Genomic DNA, 18,031 nt, shown 5'->3' on the forward strand with positions numbered 1-18,031 from the left:
TGCACTTTAGGTCTATGAAATAACCAGGGCTCAGGTATTCTATCTCAACTCATTGCAGGAGCCTTTTTTAGTTCTAAAAGGAATAGCAAAATCATTGAAATCTCACCTGCTCTGGCAACACTATCAGTGAATGCTGTTGGGAACAGTTTTAATTAGCATTTTAATCACCAGCTTCTACTTGGGAGCCCTCTTAAAATCTGCCTAAACAGATCTGTGCAAAGAGCACCTTACTATTGCAAGAAAACGCAAGGCTGGATCATAGTTCCTTTGGGTTTCCGTCACTAACAATGCATCAGTCATTTTGCTATGGAAAATGGGCAGTAATGCTCAGTTTCTCTTCTCATCTAAGCTAGGAATAGTGCCTTGAATCCAAGAGTGAAACTGCAAGGGACAAGCCTAAAGGACACTGTAAACCTGTCTGCAGTTGATGTAACGACGTCAGCTCTGGACACTCCTCAGAGAGAAGCAGGAGGTTCTAATAGGGAAAATATCAACCTAAGGATTAAGAGAACCAAGTTCAAATCCTAGCTACACCTTCGCTAATACACTTTCTTGGGCTTTGGGTTCAATTGTAATTAAAAAAAGAAAAGAAAAAAAAGAAAAAAAAAGAAAGGATGACATAATGACAGAAACCCATCTCAGTAAAATACTATTTTTTCTTTCTTTTGCCGCTTTACAAATGAACTGAGTGCTATATTCCTTCCTCCTTCTCATTTCATTTTTAAAAACAGACATGATCTTATAAGATCAGAGAAACCAAAAATACTGATGCCAAAGTCTTCTTGTCAGTCTGTCTTCAGAAGCCAAGAGAATTACTGGCACTAGCCCAGGAAAATCTGCTGCAAAGCAACAAATAATAGTACAAGTTTGGATAGCAGCTAGACTTGCAAGCCTCAGAGCAATGCAAAGTAAGTCAAACACAAAATAGTTACAATGATGATTGGCAAGGATATGATGACTGCTGGAAATGAAAGTGCTATGAATAATTAGCCACCTCTGACCCAGGAAAATATTGACTTCATTTACAGCACAAAATTGAATGYAAACGGCATTGGGGAGGAGAATCAAGCTATTCATTGTGCCTTTCCTCTCATCAGGAAAATTCATTTCCTCTCTGCTATTGAGCAATGAAAAATACCTGATTGGATCTGGTGAGACGACCTCACACAGAAGATTCAGAATGAAGAATTAAAGAGCCCATGGGGTGATGCTAAAATTAATCCAATTAAAAGAGGAAGATGCTGGAAGGTGAAATGCACATATATCTCCTATTTTAGTGAAGAATTAACATAAATCCCTTAAAGAAACAAAATAATTTGGACATTTCATTGAAATCATTGTTGCTGGATGGGATGTTCGATGTCAGTGCATAAACAAGGACACTTCTCATTCCCCCAATCCTCCTCCTGTTCTTTCCCATTACTACTCATTTTTTCCTACACTGCCAGCTGCTTCCTGCCTTCCTGCTCCATTGCTTTCTCTGAACACCTGCCGGCCCTCTCTCCATCTGACTCACGTCTTTGCTGAGTATCAGCTCTTCACCGGCCTGTCTGCTGATGGGTCTCACCCTCGCACTGATGACAACTTCATTTTAGGCTCTTGGCACACCTTGGCTGCAGTAATTGCTCTTCTTCAGCCATGGCTCCAATGCTCAAGAGGCAGCAAAAGCAAAGTTACATTCCTACAGTAGGGTGAGATACTTCTTGCCTGTGTGCTCATCAAGCACTTTTACCTTTTCTCACACGAAATCTGAAGAGCGAGGCATCTCTGACGGGAGGGAAGCCTGAAGATAAAAGATAATGTTATCCTTTGTGACAGCTTTTGGCTAGAGGTGGATGGGATGGAGCGAAGCCTGACTGGAAAAGAAACACAAACAGCTTGAACTAACTGGCTCTCTGGCAATCTCTGTTGCCTTTCAGCATACACAACACATTCAACATATGCAGGTACTTCTTGGAAATCAGACATTACAGCTCCTCTGTTAAATGCTGACTCAAGCTACTTTTGAAGTTTTGGCTACTTCATAACCTTGCCAAGTAAGTTTTAACCCTAGCTCTCCAGGGCCAACAGAAATACAGGTTGAAGGCTATTAGGATGATATTTCCAGCAGCACTTTGAGCCTCTGGTAAAGTGCAACAAAGAGCATTAGTCATTGCACTAAGTTAGGAGACACAGAACTCCTAAGAAAACACGACAGCGTTTAACGATATAAACTAAATTTACAGGAGAAAGCAGCTGGTATGAAAATAACTGCATCTGCTTCCCTCACGACATTCTCCCACTTGCATGTGCTTAGCAGGTATGATGATGAATCACATTTAATCACATGCTATTAGAGGAAGATCAGACTGTGCAGTGTGACCAGGTTAATAGGTTGGAGATATGCATACCCAATTAAAACATTTCTAAAGATAGAACTCAATTGCAATTTTCTTTAGGAGCTGTGCCTCCTCACTTTATGGATCAGGCAAGTAGCTCTGTCTTCCATGACTTCCAGGCAAATAAAGGGGCAAAGAAAAATAATTCACTTGCTCAAGAGTTTACCACATAATTCCTATTGAATTGTTTTATGTTGTCCAGATTAATTGGAGGGAGGCCTGGGAGAAATTGCTGATTTGCATTGGCTACTGTGACAAAAAGTTTGACCATTAACAAAATTTTCTATGATAAGATATTGCTTAAACACTATCTAACTGCCAATTACATGCTCTAGGTTACCATCTCTAGCTGTTCCTAACATAAGAAACAGACTAATATGTTTAGTAAAAGGAACTAGATTCAAAGTGCTTTACCAGCATTTTTCAGGTATCACATTTCTTGTTCACCTCTATGTGCATACCCACATGTGTCTCTTACGTCATATGATGTGGTTGTCTTCCTACAATGCCCATAAAAAGCAGAGATGGGGAGGCTTTTCCTTTGCAATCTAATCTACATTTTATTTTTATACCAATGAATCCACAGCATTATCCAAATGGGTTGAAGAAGCATCATTTCACCTGGTTCTGCTGAGGAAATATGCTCAGCAGGACCTTGTGGAAGAACTTAGGTGTTCTCTTTCAATTCGTGTTCTTTCCTGCTACAGCTCTGCTGCCAGCTCTGATGTACTGCAGGTCCAGTGACTTCTCTGCAAGGGGTTACWAGTATACACTGAACAAGTTAATTCACTGAAAACAAACTATCATATCATGGCAAAAACCATAAAGCAGTTAATAGTTGCAACACTTACAAATGGAATATTAAGAAGTACTCACAGACCTGCATTTCCCTAAGTGATGTTTTCATTCAGCAGGACAGAGATATTCATGAAAAAAACATGCCTGCAACAAATATTTCAGAATTATGTGCCTAAGATTAAGCTCCTAAACCCATAATTAAGTCTTTAAGTAAATGGCCTGATTTTCTTGAGTGTTGAACACACAGCTGCTCAGACTGCCTTCATTAGGAACAGAGGGATGTGAGGCTCTTTGAAAAAGGAAAAGAAAGAAAAGAATCAGACCACTTGGCAGGACATGTTATGGTGGAATTAAATAGCTAGCTTGAAGTCAATTCTTGCAAAAATGCTAACCTTTATCCTTTTTGTATCAGTTTCAAGCTACTGCCCAGCACATTAAACACTGAAAAGAAAATTATACCTGCATACATGAATGCATAAATTTACCTTTCAGCTCCATTTAAAGGCATTTTTCATAACACTACAGAAAATATTAAATGTAGCAACAAAAGCATCACAGTATATGAGCAAAGTCATATCAAGTACCACAGCATCAGCCAAGTCCTATACAGGTCAGACTTGCGCATCGTACGGCATCGTGATGGAGACAATGTACATTGCTTGAGTCTTGTTCTAACTCCATTGGCAGGGTTAAGCCTACTGAAATTCAATTGCATTTCTAATTCCGTATACATTTAACAGTGCATTTACAAAGGATTACTTCTACAGTGGGATTCAACACTTTCATTAATCTCTCAAAATTACAGCCATTTTATTACTGCAGAATAAGTAGTCAATTTACATATTAAAAACAAAACTTTTATGCAAACACTTAATTACATAAAGTGAAATCAATGCAATTTTGATCAGCTATATAACATTAGAAGCAAGAGTCTTTCCGTATCAGCCTTTGTTTCCAATATAAACAAAAGCTTCCTGAGAACTTCTCCAAGACTTTATTGGATTACAATGAAGATAATTGTAAGAGAACTCAGATGAACCCACTGCTGGCTTGTTTTGAAATGCAGCCAGTACCATCTACTTGAATGCCAACACAACTTGGCAGGGACCCCAAAACATTTTTGTTTCATCACTTTTTTTGCCTACGTCGAGGGAGTAGATGAATTCTCTCTGGATCCTAGGAGAAGGAGTGTCCAAGTTAGCCACCCTCACAGTCAGCACTAATTAGCGTTATTGCAGGCACAGTAGGAGAACTCAGTACTAGAAAGAAGGAGGCCTGAAAAGTGAATGATGCTTGCAAAGCAACACGTTTAAAACTTTTTGAAGAAAAGTTTTGCCATAAAAGCTTTGGGTTTATGGAGGACTTCTAGGATTCTTAGTTATTTCAAAATCTGTTTTAATAGACACTCCATCAACATTTTAATGCGAGGAGGTGAAAGTGCAAAAGCAAAGATGATACATCTACTACTACAGAAAAGCTTAAATCAGCTATAGCATAAATTGGCTGATCTGGCCTTTCTGTACTCATTTTATGCCATTCTCAGGACAGCGTCTGTTTCCTTTAGTTTTTTTTTCCCAAACAGGAATCAGTTAATCAGTCTGTACTTTCTGAACTAAAAGGACATATATAGTGATGAATAAAGTCACTAGGTGAATCTCTAGTGACTACAGAGTGCAGGAAGCAGCAGGGAAGACAAATGCTAGGGAGGACAGCAGGACAGCATGCAGCCAGTTCTTCTGCAASAGAATATTTTACTTAAGATAGTACAGGGAAAACTGCCAATTCTTCAGTAATGGAGTACTGAAAGAGGCCACTTATGAAGGTGATGAAGTCTTCTTCAGTGGAGGTTAAGAGGGAGTTAGTAGAACAGCCATCAGGGATGGTACACGCACAAGTAATCCTGCCTCAGCACAGGTCCTTCACAATGGCAGCAGCAACCCTGAGCTCTGTCTTCTAAGCTAAAGGATGCTTTTGACACATATGGCTACATCAGTAGCTTTATAAAAGATCACAGTTAGTCTGCAAAATTATTTTGCAAAAGACAATTCACCTGCATGAGTGATTAGGGCAAAGAGGAATTAAATACAAGATCTTCTTAGAAGTGAGCAGCCTAGACAGAATGTATAAATCCACAGCCTGGAAAGCCATAGTGTGCCATCTGCACATCTCCAGTCAGCGCAGAAAGATTTTTTAGGCRCTGTGAAACCCTTTTCAGGAGCAGTGCACAGGGCTATTTACTTGGAGAGGGGCTATAGAGAGAAAGAAAAAGTTATATGAGAAATTTTTGAAAATTAATATTCTGCTGATAGCACGCTCGCACATCAGCATCCTGTCTGGTGGAATGAATCACTATAGAGAAGTACCTACATATAACAGTACTATGTATCTTAGATATGTCCTGCCCACTAGATGCCTTTTCAGGCATTTAGCAGAAGCCAGAAGTAATCACGATTTTGAAGGCAATTGTTACGCAGAGTTCTAATGTTCTTTCCTTAAAAAAAAAAAAAAACATGAACAGCACAAAATGTCAGTACCACTCCCATATCCCTGCTTCAGGACTGATGGAAGGGGAGGAAGAGAAAAAGATCAAAATTCATTACTTGAGTAGACTTACAAACCCATACCTTTTGGAGCAGTTCCAAAGTGCCCTTTGCCCACTATTTAGCTGGAAAAGACAAGGAAAGACTGGTAAAGGCAGGAGGTGAAAATATGAACATTTACAGAACATGCAACAGCTCTGTTAACTTGTTCAACTGTCATTTGTTTGATACAAGGGACAAAGTGTGTCTTCCCACAAACTCTGTTCTGCAAGTCACACAAATTCCAAGTGGCTTGAATACTGCAGAATAAACTATCTTAATAACTGTCAGCTTCCAGCAGCAGCTCTTTCCAATCTAGACAGAGCTGCAAATTAAATAAGCTTCTTTAAACCACTTATTTTTGTTTAGTTCTCGGCAGTTTGAACCATAGAAAACACCTGGTATTTTAATTAACTCCTAAAGAGAGCTTTCGTTCCTTCACTGACTGTGTGACAGGACTCAGTGACTTTCTCTAATACAGGACTTCGATGGCRTGCAAAAAGCCTCATATCTTAAATAGCTAAAATGCACCACAGCTCCCTCCAGCACTGAGAGACTGTTGCACTGCCCCCTTCATGCTGCCGACTGAGAAACAAATTCAAGATCTGCAGAAAGTTTTAAGCAATTCTACTGCTTTTATATATTCTATTGAGGAGGTTACATTCTCATTTAATATTTCATCTGCTGACCAAGAAGAAAGACAGTGAAGATCTGGTCAGGCAAATATGCAAGAAAAATATGAGAAAAGTTAAATACCTCATAAAAATTCTGGATGATGGAAACAGTTTCCCTGCTTTGGAGGAAGAGTCCTGTGTCCGTCCCCCCGTTCCCCCACCCCCAGGCTGTGTCACACCATCACTGCACCTTTGCAAGACCTCAGAGTCAACAGTTCTGATCAAGCCAGAGGACTGTGYGATTCCAGGGAGGCCCAGGCATAGCTCAGAGCATCCAGCCTCTTGGCTGGTTAGTCTTGCTAAATGAGGGGGRAAAAAAACTAACACAAATAAAAATCCTCTCCCCTTACATTAAAAGAAAACAGAGAAGCATTTGGAAAGATGTGAGTGAACTAGTCAGCATGGCCCTAGTCACTGTCTAGAAAATAGCAGGGTCATGCTGCCTGGTTCACTTACATCTCTCCAAATAGCAAAAGTAGGAGTTGGAATGAGTTTGTCAAGGACTTTATGTACCATCTACAGAACAGCATTTGGCATCTCTTGCTCATATGCCAAATGAGTGCCTCTGCAGTATTCCAAATACAGTTTTTTTTTTTTTTTTTTTTACAGAGAGTTTAATGCTGATTTAACAAATGTGAGAAATAAATCATCTATTTACAGGACAAATCATAAATGTGCCAATAGAGAAGTATTACCAAGCTGCTTAAATTCCGCCACAGCCAACTAACAGGAAAAATAATTCTCAAGGTTGAGAGAAATGCCTGCCTGTGTTTTAAGGAATCAGCTGTGGTGTTGGGGACATCTGGTTTGCAGCTGTCAGTGAATTTAGAAGTTGTAACCTTTATCTCTACAGTTTGGCAACACGGAGATAGAATCTTGTGATTCTATCACTGATGTGGAGCTCCGTGGATCTAAGCTGAACACCTTTCATTATATCAGGTTACCTTACAAAATGAATTCTTTACCAGAAACAAATCATTAGCTAATACCAATATCCCCAATTTCATAATTAGGCCATACATATACATATGTACATGCCTTGTACAAGAGACTTGAAGTACAATGCAAATCTTTATAGCAGTGAGCTTATATTCAGCTTCCCAGAAATTTTAATAAAATACAAAGAAAGGATCTTGCCCTAAGTATTCACCTGCAGAGATCATAGAATTAAATGAAATGCAAACTACTTTATGGCCTCAAATATTGATGTGCCCCTGTCACTGAACTCTTCCATCACTTTCWGGGCATAAAAGTGATGCAAAAATAAATTCTATCTAGTTAAGACATTGTTGTACAACATGTGACATCAGTGAATTTCACTTCCCCTCATAGTTTAGCTTCTTCAGCAAGTAGCAGTTTGCCAGAGTGATTTGGATTATTTTCAAACAGCACAGTAACAGTGTACCAGATGAATTTCAGACTCTTACAACTCCAATCTGARGAGTGTAGAGAGTTTAGGAGGCCTTAAAGACTGACATCAGGCCTCCCAAAGTCATTGCACAATGAGCCACTGTGTTAAGAGCAATGAGACTGGTGCCACGTGAATCGTTCTTGCATGTTACACGTTTCATCAGGTCTGCCGAATATAGGCGAGAGGTTTCAATCCAAACATTGCTACCAAGTAGCTTAAAAAAATAGTCTGAAAAAAATGTTAAGGAAWGCATGTAGGACCTATACAAGCTGATGTGTCCACATCCAGTATTGGGAATTCCTTACTGGATGTGGGCCCTCGGGCAACACATGAACTTCCAAAAAGACAATAGTATAATGGCTTTGGCTACCTTGTACAACCAGAAAGAGTTGCTCAATCTTTCAGAATACTAGGTTTTATTTTTCAGGTAATTCTTACATTCTCATTGAAGTATCACAAAAAAACTTCTCTATTATTTTCCATAATGACCTAAGTTCTGGCCAAATTTGAGTATCAGGGTTTAAGTCAGATTTCAGAATAGATCTCAAAAAAAATGTGAGAGAGAACAAAAAACCTGCAGTTGCTATATTACGCTATTTATAATGATATTAGTCACACTCATTAGAAGAATATTGTGCTTATTATGGCTTACTGGGAGAATCAGGTAGAATTCACAGTATTTGCACTTGCTAATATCTTCYTCAGACTTTGGTGTTAGGGCAGTGCTGGAAACCACACCACCACAAACAATGAAAATCGGCCAAAATAATCATGTCACACTTGGCACCTGGCATGGTATTATAACAATAGATACCATATCCAAAGTCTTAGGCTCTTTAGATATAAGAGTTTGACTGGATAGTTATATTCAAGTGGTTTTAGAGCTACCACTGTTCTCTCCTCTACAAAGATACTTATCCAAGGTCTGGCAATGCACTGAAGAGCCTCAAAGTATTATAAAGAAGCCATTAACATATTACATGTAGAGTTACAACAACTCTCCACACTCAGATCTGACACTGACCTTGACTAATCTCTGCCTTAATCTCTCTTGGTCATTTCAGACAACTGAAAATATTGCTTGYACTATCCACATTTTCCAAAATCTAAAGGCAAATCTTACCCTGCTGAGAATTCATAGGCCTCCCATCCTAATCTTCACTAGTTATTCTGCCTTAAATGCTACTGTCTTGTTTAGGTTAACAGTCATGCCTGTGACAGCTCTATACACTGCCTTCTGGAGCTCCCCAGCTCCCCAGCATATTCACGCCTGTTTCGCAGATGCAGGGAGCGTTGCCATATGCCACTTCAGTAGTAATTTTTGACTCACAATCAAAAGTATCCAAAAAAATCAGTATGCAGGTTTTTCTGCCATATGGAGGAATTGTTATTTGGCCTTTTCTCTAACTGTATCTCATTAAGCAAAAGGAAAGAAAAAGAGGAGGAGGTTCTTTTCTTCTTCTTCACGTATCTTGCCCTGGAGTTCATCTTTCTTTGAAAGACAGCCTTCATTCCTGGTACCTAAAAAACCAAGTCAGAGCAGAAGGAAGCTGTATGAATCCAGGCTATTAACGATACTGTTCCATCCAATTCAGCATATTTTCTGTCATTCTGAATATGACTTCTTTCAAGCAAAAGGGAGAAGTATTACAGAGAGTTAGGAATGGTTCTACTCAACTCAGTAAGACTAGAGTAGAGGAAGACCCACACCTTCCATGAAGTCTTTAATGGTGCATTGATTACAGTAAAGCTATTTTGTTATCCCCATATACTGCAGCATTGTGAAGGTGTCACTAATAACACTACCCTGATCTCCGTGTGTTTTGCAAAGTCTCGTTGGCTCTGTTTTGCTTAATCTGAGACTTCGGCTGGAGTTTCGCATTTATTGCATATAGAAACTATTGTGGCATTATGTGGCACTATGGACATTTGTGTTGTAAATTTATAGAGTCATACCTTGGCTAGTGGACAAGCAGAAAACAATCAGATACAGGTTTAAAAGTTATAAAGATATATAGAAACCTCAAAGCTGCGCTGCTTCCTTACGATCGTCCTCAATGTAGAAAGATGTTAGGAGGAAAAAACTTCCTCCAAAGACACCAACAAACACGCACATGATGAAGCTGTACTGCAGGCTCCAGAAACTCCACTGGAATGAGTCAGCATTGTTGGCCTGAATAGCGTTAGAGATCTAGAGGGGGAACAAGGCTGTCATTTATCTGCAGTAACACCATCCTTTGGGTTTAAGCAGACTGTTTACTGTGTGGTCATTGAAAAGAACAGAACTGGGCTGACAGGGAAGGAAAGCCTGCGACCAGCGTTTGTCAAACCTGGTACCCACGACATCTATACTTCTCCACCGATTAGCTTCCATTTGATCTAGGAATTTCATCTTCTTTTCTAGCTTCAGTGCCTCTAGTCACAGGAGCTGGAGATATTGCAACCATGGCCTTTTGATGCTTTCAGWCTGCTCTGCTTTTCTGCTTTTTCTTCTGACCAGTAAGCATGAGCTTTTACCATTTTCTAGCCAGCATAGAGCAGATTTAACATTTGGCAATAATTATTATAATTTYTTGATGTTATTTGATAACTCTATCAATACATCCCTAATCAGCATCAAATGGAYAGAAACAAGGAACTGGCATCAGTTACAGGCACAAGCAACAACACTCATYAAAAAAGGGAAGACTTGGAAATTGATTTCGGAGACAAGACTGGAGTCTGCTTTTGAGCCAAAAAGGCATTTGAGGCATCGTGGAGTGACATTATGAGAAATTGGGAAGAAGAAAAAATGAGGCAGCTGCTTTTTGCACTGGCTGTAGGATGAGATTGTAAAMTCTATAAATGATCCACATTAACTTTATTTTTGTAGACAGAAGRATAAGCTGATTTCAAGAAAAACAGTAAGATTCAAAACTTAATCCATGAAATTAAAATCTTATTTTAGTATAAAACCAAAAGATGAATGTTGAATGTAGTAATTTTTATTCCACATTTGTCCCTGGTAGTTACAATAYGCTACGTGACTTGAAATACACAAATATGAGACTCTTCAACCTTTGCTTGGTCTAATATGATTATTTATGACAGTCTTAGGCAGATAAGAACAAGATCAACTCTAAATGGATACCTAGGGACTACAGCAAGTATAATGGCCAAAATGCAAACCAAATGCATTTAATTTTAAAATGCTCAGCAGGGAAATCTCTAGAGCTCAAAGTGAAAAAACAGACTCTGAGGAAGACTATTCACTGAATCTCCAGACAGCTTTTAAGCTAAGGGGTTATCTGAAGGAGGTTAGTAAACAACTGCAGAATGCAGAATGCAGAAGATGCAGTGTTTAAGCAATAGCTACATTTGCTGTAYTGGTTCACAGAAGCATTGCAGAGCACAACGTTCTGCTTGTCGCACAGGACCCCACTTGGACGTACAACAGGTTCATTCCCGGACTTTTTGTCTCTGTTCTTTGCAAAGTTGCAAGGTTATGTGAGGATAATCTCATTGGTATATACCATGACTAACTTTTTTTTGTCTTCACACTTTTCAATTAGCTGCTATTTAAGGCAGCTGCCTAYGAGGTACTCTATACAGAAGCATCTGCACACAGTTACTAGCAGGCGCAGCAGCACATTCAGCAGCAAGCCCTAATTCTACCTGTGCCTCAACGATGGCAAAGAACTGTGCATAAGAGAGAGTTTTACTGAGAGCTCCTATTTTTTGTGCATTGTTTCCGTGACTTTTCTCTGTGCAAAAGGACTGTCTTTTCTGCCAGACAGATTAGATAGCTGGGATTTCTGCTGTTCAGCCAGGTTAGGAAGAGGAGGATCTCCGATGTGCTTGGACACCAGCAGCTGTACCTGAAGGCACTGCTGACTCTGGCGTTCCTCTCTGGCCCATGGGAAAAACTCCATGTAAACAAAACAAAAAAAAAAAAAAAAAAAAAAAAAAAAGACTTACTCTCTCCCCCATGCCCAGTGAAGGAGAAAAATCAGTGTGGGTGATTGGTTATCTACTGTATGCAGAATTGCTGGCTCTTCAATCAAAAATAATGAAAGAAAGAAACAATACTGAGAGATATCATCATGGAATGAAAGCAAAGATGAACTACAAAGAGCTGTCAGCCCTAGGCTGCTTTGTCCAGTAGCACCTCAGATCAAGGAAAGGCAGCAAAYGCAAGGAAATTGGGTCCTGAGCAACTTGGAAATCCTGGAACCTGGCTTTGCCAGGAAGATGCTACCATCACATAGCMTAAGTTGGACAACAAAGACTAAATAGAGGGATATCGTTACTTCTCTGCTCTTAAAAAGAAATGTTTGTTACTTAACTTACTACAAAAGCTTCAGGCCAGAAGGCCCCAAGTAACAGTCACTTAATCTGTTTCAGTATTTGGGTTTCACAATTCAGCTTTTAAACTGGAAAAAGGTAATGCTGAGATCATGTAAAAACTCTTAACTCTGCCTTGTTTATTTGTATTAAGAATCTTATAAATATTGAATTAAATACTGCTATTCTTCACCTAGGAGTTGCATGTTTTCATAGAGACTCTTACAATCCAGACTCATCAGGCCTCTGACAGAGAACTTTTAGTTTTTAAGTTGCAAAATCTCAGTGGGTAGGGGTGTAGTTCATTTTAAAAAGCAGTCATATTCTAGAATTTGAATCTGTTTGGCAAGATATGACCAACCACTGCATCTCATAACTTGAACTTCTCCAGGAATTCCAAAGCTAAAATTAACATAAAGTTAGTCTCAAAGTTATTAAGTGTGCAGAAGCCGAACAGCTTCATAAAGTTCAGAGATTAACAAATTTAATCATGTAAATATTGCTGCATATCAGTGGAATTTTCAAAGGCTTGAATACATTAAAAATAAAACTAGCATTTAAAAGATAATTCATACGGCATTTTCAGAGCATATTCCAATGAAATTTTTAAATGGCATCCCATTTTATCCATTAAATTTGTTTATTATTTTGGGAAGTATATGAAATCTCTTCCCTTTTTTTCTTAGTCTCATATAGTTCAGGTCACCTTAAATAATTAAAACAATCACAGCTTAACACTCTAGATGTGAAGTTTAGGTCCCAAATTATAAAGTTTAAGGTAATTTGAGACCAGAGCTTGGAATGCCAAGTAGTATCAAATGGCAACCATTGATGTTATTCTTGTTCCAGTTTTCATTTTCAATAAGTATTAAGCAATTACAAGATTTCATACCTAAAGATTTTAACTTAGAATTTAGTTTTCAATATATAAAATGGTATTTGATTAATTTCCACAAAACTCCTCACTAACTTAGCAGAAAGTGTGTAAATCTGAGTACAAAAACCAAGAAACTGTCACTGCAAAAAATAATGCTTTAAAAAATTCATGAATTTGCAAATTTGCAATCAAAATAAATTTCTCYACACTGCATGGAACTGCAGTATATATAGGTATAGGATTATATTCTACATACCTGCACTGTCACACAACCAGCAGTTGCATTCAAGGAATTCAGGAAAAAAAGTGTTTAGAAAAATGTTGCTTCTCTATTACAGTATCAAGATCACAACTTGAATAATTTCTAGCTTTGAAAAGGAATTGTCTAGAACCCTGTGAGAGACTGTCTTTCAGTTTCTAAAAGTTTTACCCTAAAGAAAGCTCAGATAAGCAGAGAATTCACTTACAATCCCAATCAGATATGGGCTGCCCGCATCTCCCAGCAAATGGCTCACCAAAATCTGCACGGCTATAGCTGTAGACTGCCGTCTTGGTGTCACAACATACTGAAACAAAGAAAAAATCCATGAAAGAATGAACATTAGCAGAATGAGTCTCATGAATGGGCAACTACTTATATGACATTCAAGAGGGATTAATACATTCACCTTTATTTACTTTGTATTCAAACACTGTTTGCAAGTTTGGAGATAGAAAGAGCACACTGGATGCTTTGTTTAGAAAAAGAAGTGTTCAAGAAAACAACAGAAAAGGAGGAATGACAGAAAAGTGTGAAAAACACGATGCCTTTGCTACCAGTCATAGGCTCGCTGCAGCATGTTCTTGGCCATGCAGTTAATGGAAAAGTCCAGACAGTAACCCTTGCAGTCTTACTAATTTACTAATAAGGAGATCCAGCATTGATCCAGCCTCTGAGCAAAACATCCTCATGGCCCTGCGTCAGCAGGCCTGGCCTAGACTGGGGGGAGATTTGGGACACCCAGTACCTGAAGTTGCTGCCATGGCTAAAAGGATACCTGAGACCTTCCAGACCACGTGAAGACAGATGGAGGGGACCAACCTTTCCAGACCAGGAGATGGTTGATTGTGGTTTGATGACAACTTTGATGATAGAAGTTTGTTGCTTCTTACTGGATAACACCTGAGAGCTACTGTAACTATACTATAACAATACCTCAAAATAACTGTGCTTTTGAGTCCACGTARTTTAAGTAATGAGTTGAAGAAGATGTAGTGTGTGCACCCTGCAAAGCATCACACGATTTTAGGAAACGGAATATAGTCATTTGGGGATAARAGGGGCTTTAAATCTGTGCTGCTGAAGGAGATCAACTGTGCCTGAAGAGGTACAGTACGATTCTATATAATTTGTGTTTTTCGCTTTCAATAATACATTTATGGGCAAAGCATTCAGAGTCAGAATAATGAGATGGAAACAATTTTAACCCTTCCTACTTTTGTTTTGCAACCACTTGCCCCTTGCTCACATCAAAGACTCCCAAGATCTCCCATTTCTCTGTCCTTCCTTGATACAAAAAGCCTAAAAAGACTTAAATCTTCATAAACCCACATGGATAACCTATAACAGGTACAGCTGTCTCAGACTAACTACCCTCAAGTGTGAATTCACCTTGTGCAGGTAAATGCTCAATAGAGTTTTCATAGCACCCAGACAACCCAAATGAAGTTAGTCACATGTAATTCGCTTACGTATCTGTCCAGCATCTCTTCCAGGGAGGTGCAGCATATGTATTAGTACATCTTGCTCCACAAGGGCAGACAGCTATTTGCCTTAGAGTGGCCACTGATTAGTTCACAGGCAGACTGTTTTAATGCTATTGAAAGCACAAGCCTTGACCATTCATTCTGGCTATTGCAGGGTTTGCCACTGAGACCCTACATGTTACACGAACAATAGGTAGTAGATTATTAAAAGGATTGTTGCCACTTTACAGATATAAAGTACCTTAATCAACAGACCAGYGTGCTGATTGGTGACGCTTCTCCCTTATTCTTAGGCCAAGGGCTTAAAATATTGATATCTGAGCACTGGCAGTATTATTGCTACATGTGACTCCAACCACAGTAAGTCTAAAAGATCCCTGAGAAAGAAAATGAAGGGAAGAACCCACCACATCTTCATATAGAGCTTGCAGGCCACTCTGCCATGTCTTATCTCCCATATCATTGATGGCATCCTGTTGTCTGCAGAAGATAGAGTTCTGGCCTCAAGGGAGTTCAGGCATTTCATGGGCTGCCTGCTTGATTTGGAAATTAAGAAGGCAGGAAAATGGCATCCTCCTAGAGGGATCAGCACTGTATTTGAACTTCGGGATTACAATGCTCTGACAAACATATTCTATGACATTCACTACTTGACTGTCCTGACCCTGGCTATCAGCCACTTCAATCCTTTTTTAAAAGTAGGTTTTGATAAGTTCTTCTCTTGAAGTCAGTGGAGTTAAAGAGTAAGCCAGAAATCATAAAACTGATGAATTTGAGAGACTATCTGCCATCAGCCTGGATTGATGTCGCTGGCATCAACAACAAGAGCTCTCTTCATAGAAAGCAAAACCTCTTTCTGGCATTGAAGCTTCTTGATTTCATTCTCYTATACAGTAACTGACATGAACAGAAGAGGACACAATCTGGGAAACCTGAACTGACAGAAATCCRCATTATTCTTGTATGGCTTTAAATCTGAGTGTCCTGGCTCAAGGCATTAAAAAAATGAAGGCTAATTAATTCCTAAGAGAAATATCTAAACTAAAGGGATTCACTGAATTTGTTTAATAGAAAATTATTATCCCTCTAGTAATTACTTGAGTGTCATATTCAACCCTTCTGAGGATGGACACTGGGATGGATCAAGAGTTTAATTCTGATAGAACAATRAGAGATTTTGCTTTATAATAAAGGAAAGAATTAAAGAAGCCATGCTTGCAGTCCCACAGAATAGCACTGAAAAGCCAGCCCTGGAATAAGCTTTTCTGTTTGATTTGGGGAATTCACACAATCCTGCCTCCTTTCAGAAGAAAAAGTCTTGTGATTTTTGGAAACTGATCTGAACACCACTGCTCAAAGTCTGTGAAATGTCTCATAGCAAATCTATACCTTCCTCGTGCTCCGTAAAAGGGTTCACATACTTAAGCCACTAGCAAGACAGATCCTGACAGGCAAACAGCACAGACCCATCAATTATTCATACACTTCTCATGAAAACAAAGGTGTTTTTACCTTATGGTGTATCATACACTATTTAAAAGGTGGCTGGTGTTTTACCAAGGGATAAACTCAAAGTATGTAAGTTATTGCGGCTTTGTAGCTGCCTTAAAGAAAACATTAACATGCCTGACAAGATGAGCTTAAAAGAAAAGAAAAGATCCTGCTCTAATGTTTAACTTACAGTTTTATTATCATGCTTTATGTTTAAAGAGGTCTCAGAATTTTATGTATGGAAATATTCACCTATCACTAAGATGCACCAGTATCTCAACAGCAATATCAATGACTCATCTTTAGGGAGAAYAGAAGGAAATACATTAGTGGAAGTTAAAATTGGAGGGTAAGGAAACAACATTGTCCAAAACAACAAGGTTAATTGCTGTTTCAAGCAAAATTTCTCTTTTGAGCAAAAAATATGTGTCAGGACTTACACATACTAGTAAGTTTCAGTATTTTAACTACACTGAAAATACAACTTTGTAGCACCAAAGCAGAAGCAAGCATGAGAATAAGCTGCATTAGTGTAAAAGATTTGCATTCAGAGATGGATTTACAGAGGATTCAGCAGCACTGCCTCATTTTCCCGTTTGCAACCCCCCATCTGCCCCCAGCTACCATGACGTGCATTCCTGTTGAAGCATGTGTGAAACCAAAACACTTAATAGTCATTACTCTCAGAAAAAGTCATGCACAGAATAATGCAAGAYTTATGTCTCACCCTCCAAGCACCATGCCAAGCTTTTTTCCTTCGCTGTGGTTTTCATACTGTATGTCTKTCTCTCACAAACCCATTCCCACCAGTTTCCGTCATGCGGGACAATACATGAGCATATTCTGCAGCCTGGCCCTAAAACAGGGCTCTTCCAGGAGATGCTACTTTGGATAATATTTCTCAGTGAGGTCTCCTGTTTTCASAAGGCCTGTATGAACTTAAGTCTTCCTGAAATCTCCATCTCTATCAAACTTGGTTAAAATACATGATTTCAAAACTTAAGAGAAATCAGACATAGATTGTGGTAAGCCTTTTTCCTAAGGAAGTGAGGCTAAACATCCCATTTAGATTTAACAGAGCATTCAGTCTAAAATGAGAAAGAAAACATACAGATTTGACCCAAAACAATTAGTAGCACAAATTACAGCCAGCTTGGCTATTTCTTCTCTGATCTCTGCCTAGTAAACCCTTCCTGCAGCCAGGCTTTTATAAGCAATAACATGCCTTACACCTTGCTGGGATGCCAGAAACAGAACTATGAGCAGTGACATGTCCTTTTGCATACAGCCAGTTTTCCTCTCTTCAGAAAGGGACTTTYCTGAGAGCTCATATAACTTCTTCCATTAGCTGGGAGTGTTTCGGTCCTACTTACCCTATAGTGCAACCAGTATCAGTAAAAAACCACACTGGCAATGCCCCTCTTAACAGGAAATGGTCACAAACACAGATACACGAATTACTCAGCAAATTAAAACAGCATCTTTGCATCCAGTAGGAGTACCCTGTACAGAGCAGTTTTATTGAAAGACACAACCTCTCTTTTTACTTTGCAGGCATACAGCTAGCTTGTATCCCTTCCCATTCCAAGTGTCTCCAAAGTAGATAATTGTAATCATGCAGAAAACATGGGGTGTTTTATCAGGAATATTTAGACAGCGTGCTTAAAGAATAATAAAATATTTTAAAGTAGGGCTATCTGGGGAGTTCACTTACAGAAAAACACTTTCATGCCATGTGGTCATCACATTGCATC

The 18,031-nt window shown here is 39.0% G+C and overlaps 1 protein-coding gene across 1 annotated transcript in view; it reads right to left on the reverse strand.

Annotated features, from left to right (window-relative positions):
* Positions 1–9,223: 9,223 nt before the first annotated feature.
* Positions 9,224–18,031, reverse strand: part of LOC146600909 (protein spinster homolog 3-like) — a 30,821-nt gene continuing 22,013 nt past the window's right edge. The window contains exons 10-12 of the mRNA XM_085314509.1: positions 13,508–13,606; positions 9,863–10,031; positions 9,224–9,361 (exon numbers count right to left, since the gene is read on the reverse strand). Of these exons, the coding sequence (XP_085170635.1) occupies positions 9,864–10,031; positions 13,508–13,606 (267 nt within the window). The 3' untranslated portion in view covers positions 9,224–9,361; position 9,863. The remainder of the gene's footprint in view (positions 9,362–9,862; positions 10,032–13,507; positions 13,607–18,031) is intronic.

Source organism: Rhea americana, unplaced genomic scaffold, assembly GCF_003343005.1.
Source record: "Rhea americana isolate MKP2758 unplaced genomic scaffold, rheAme1 scaffold_111, whole genome shotgun sequence".
NCBI lineage: Eukaryota > Metazoa > Chordata > Aves > Rheiformes > Rheidae > Rhea > Rhea americana.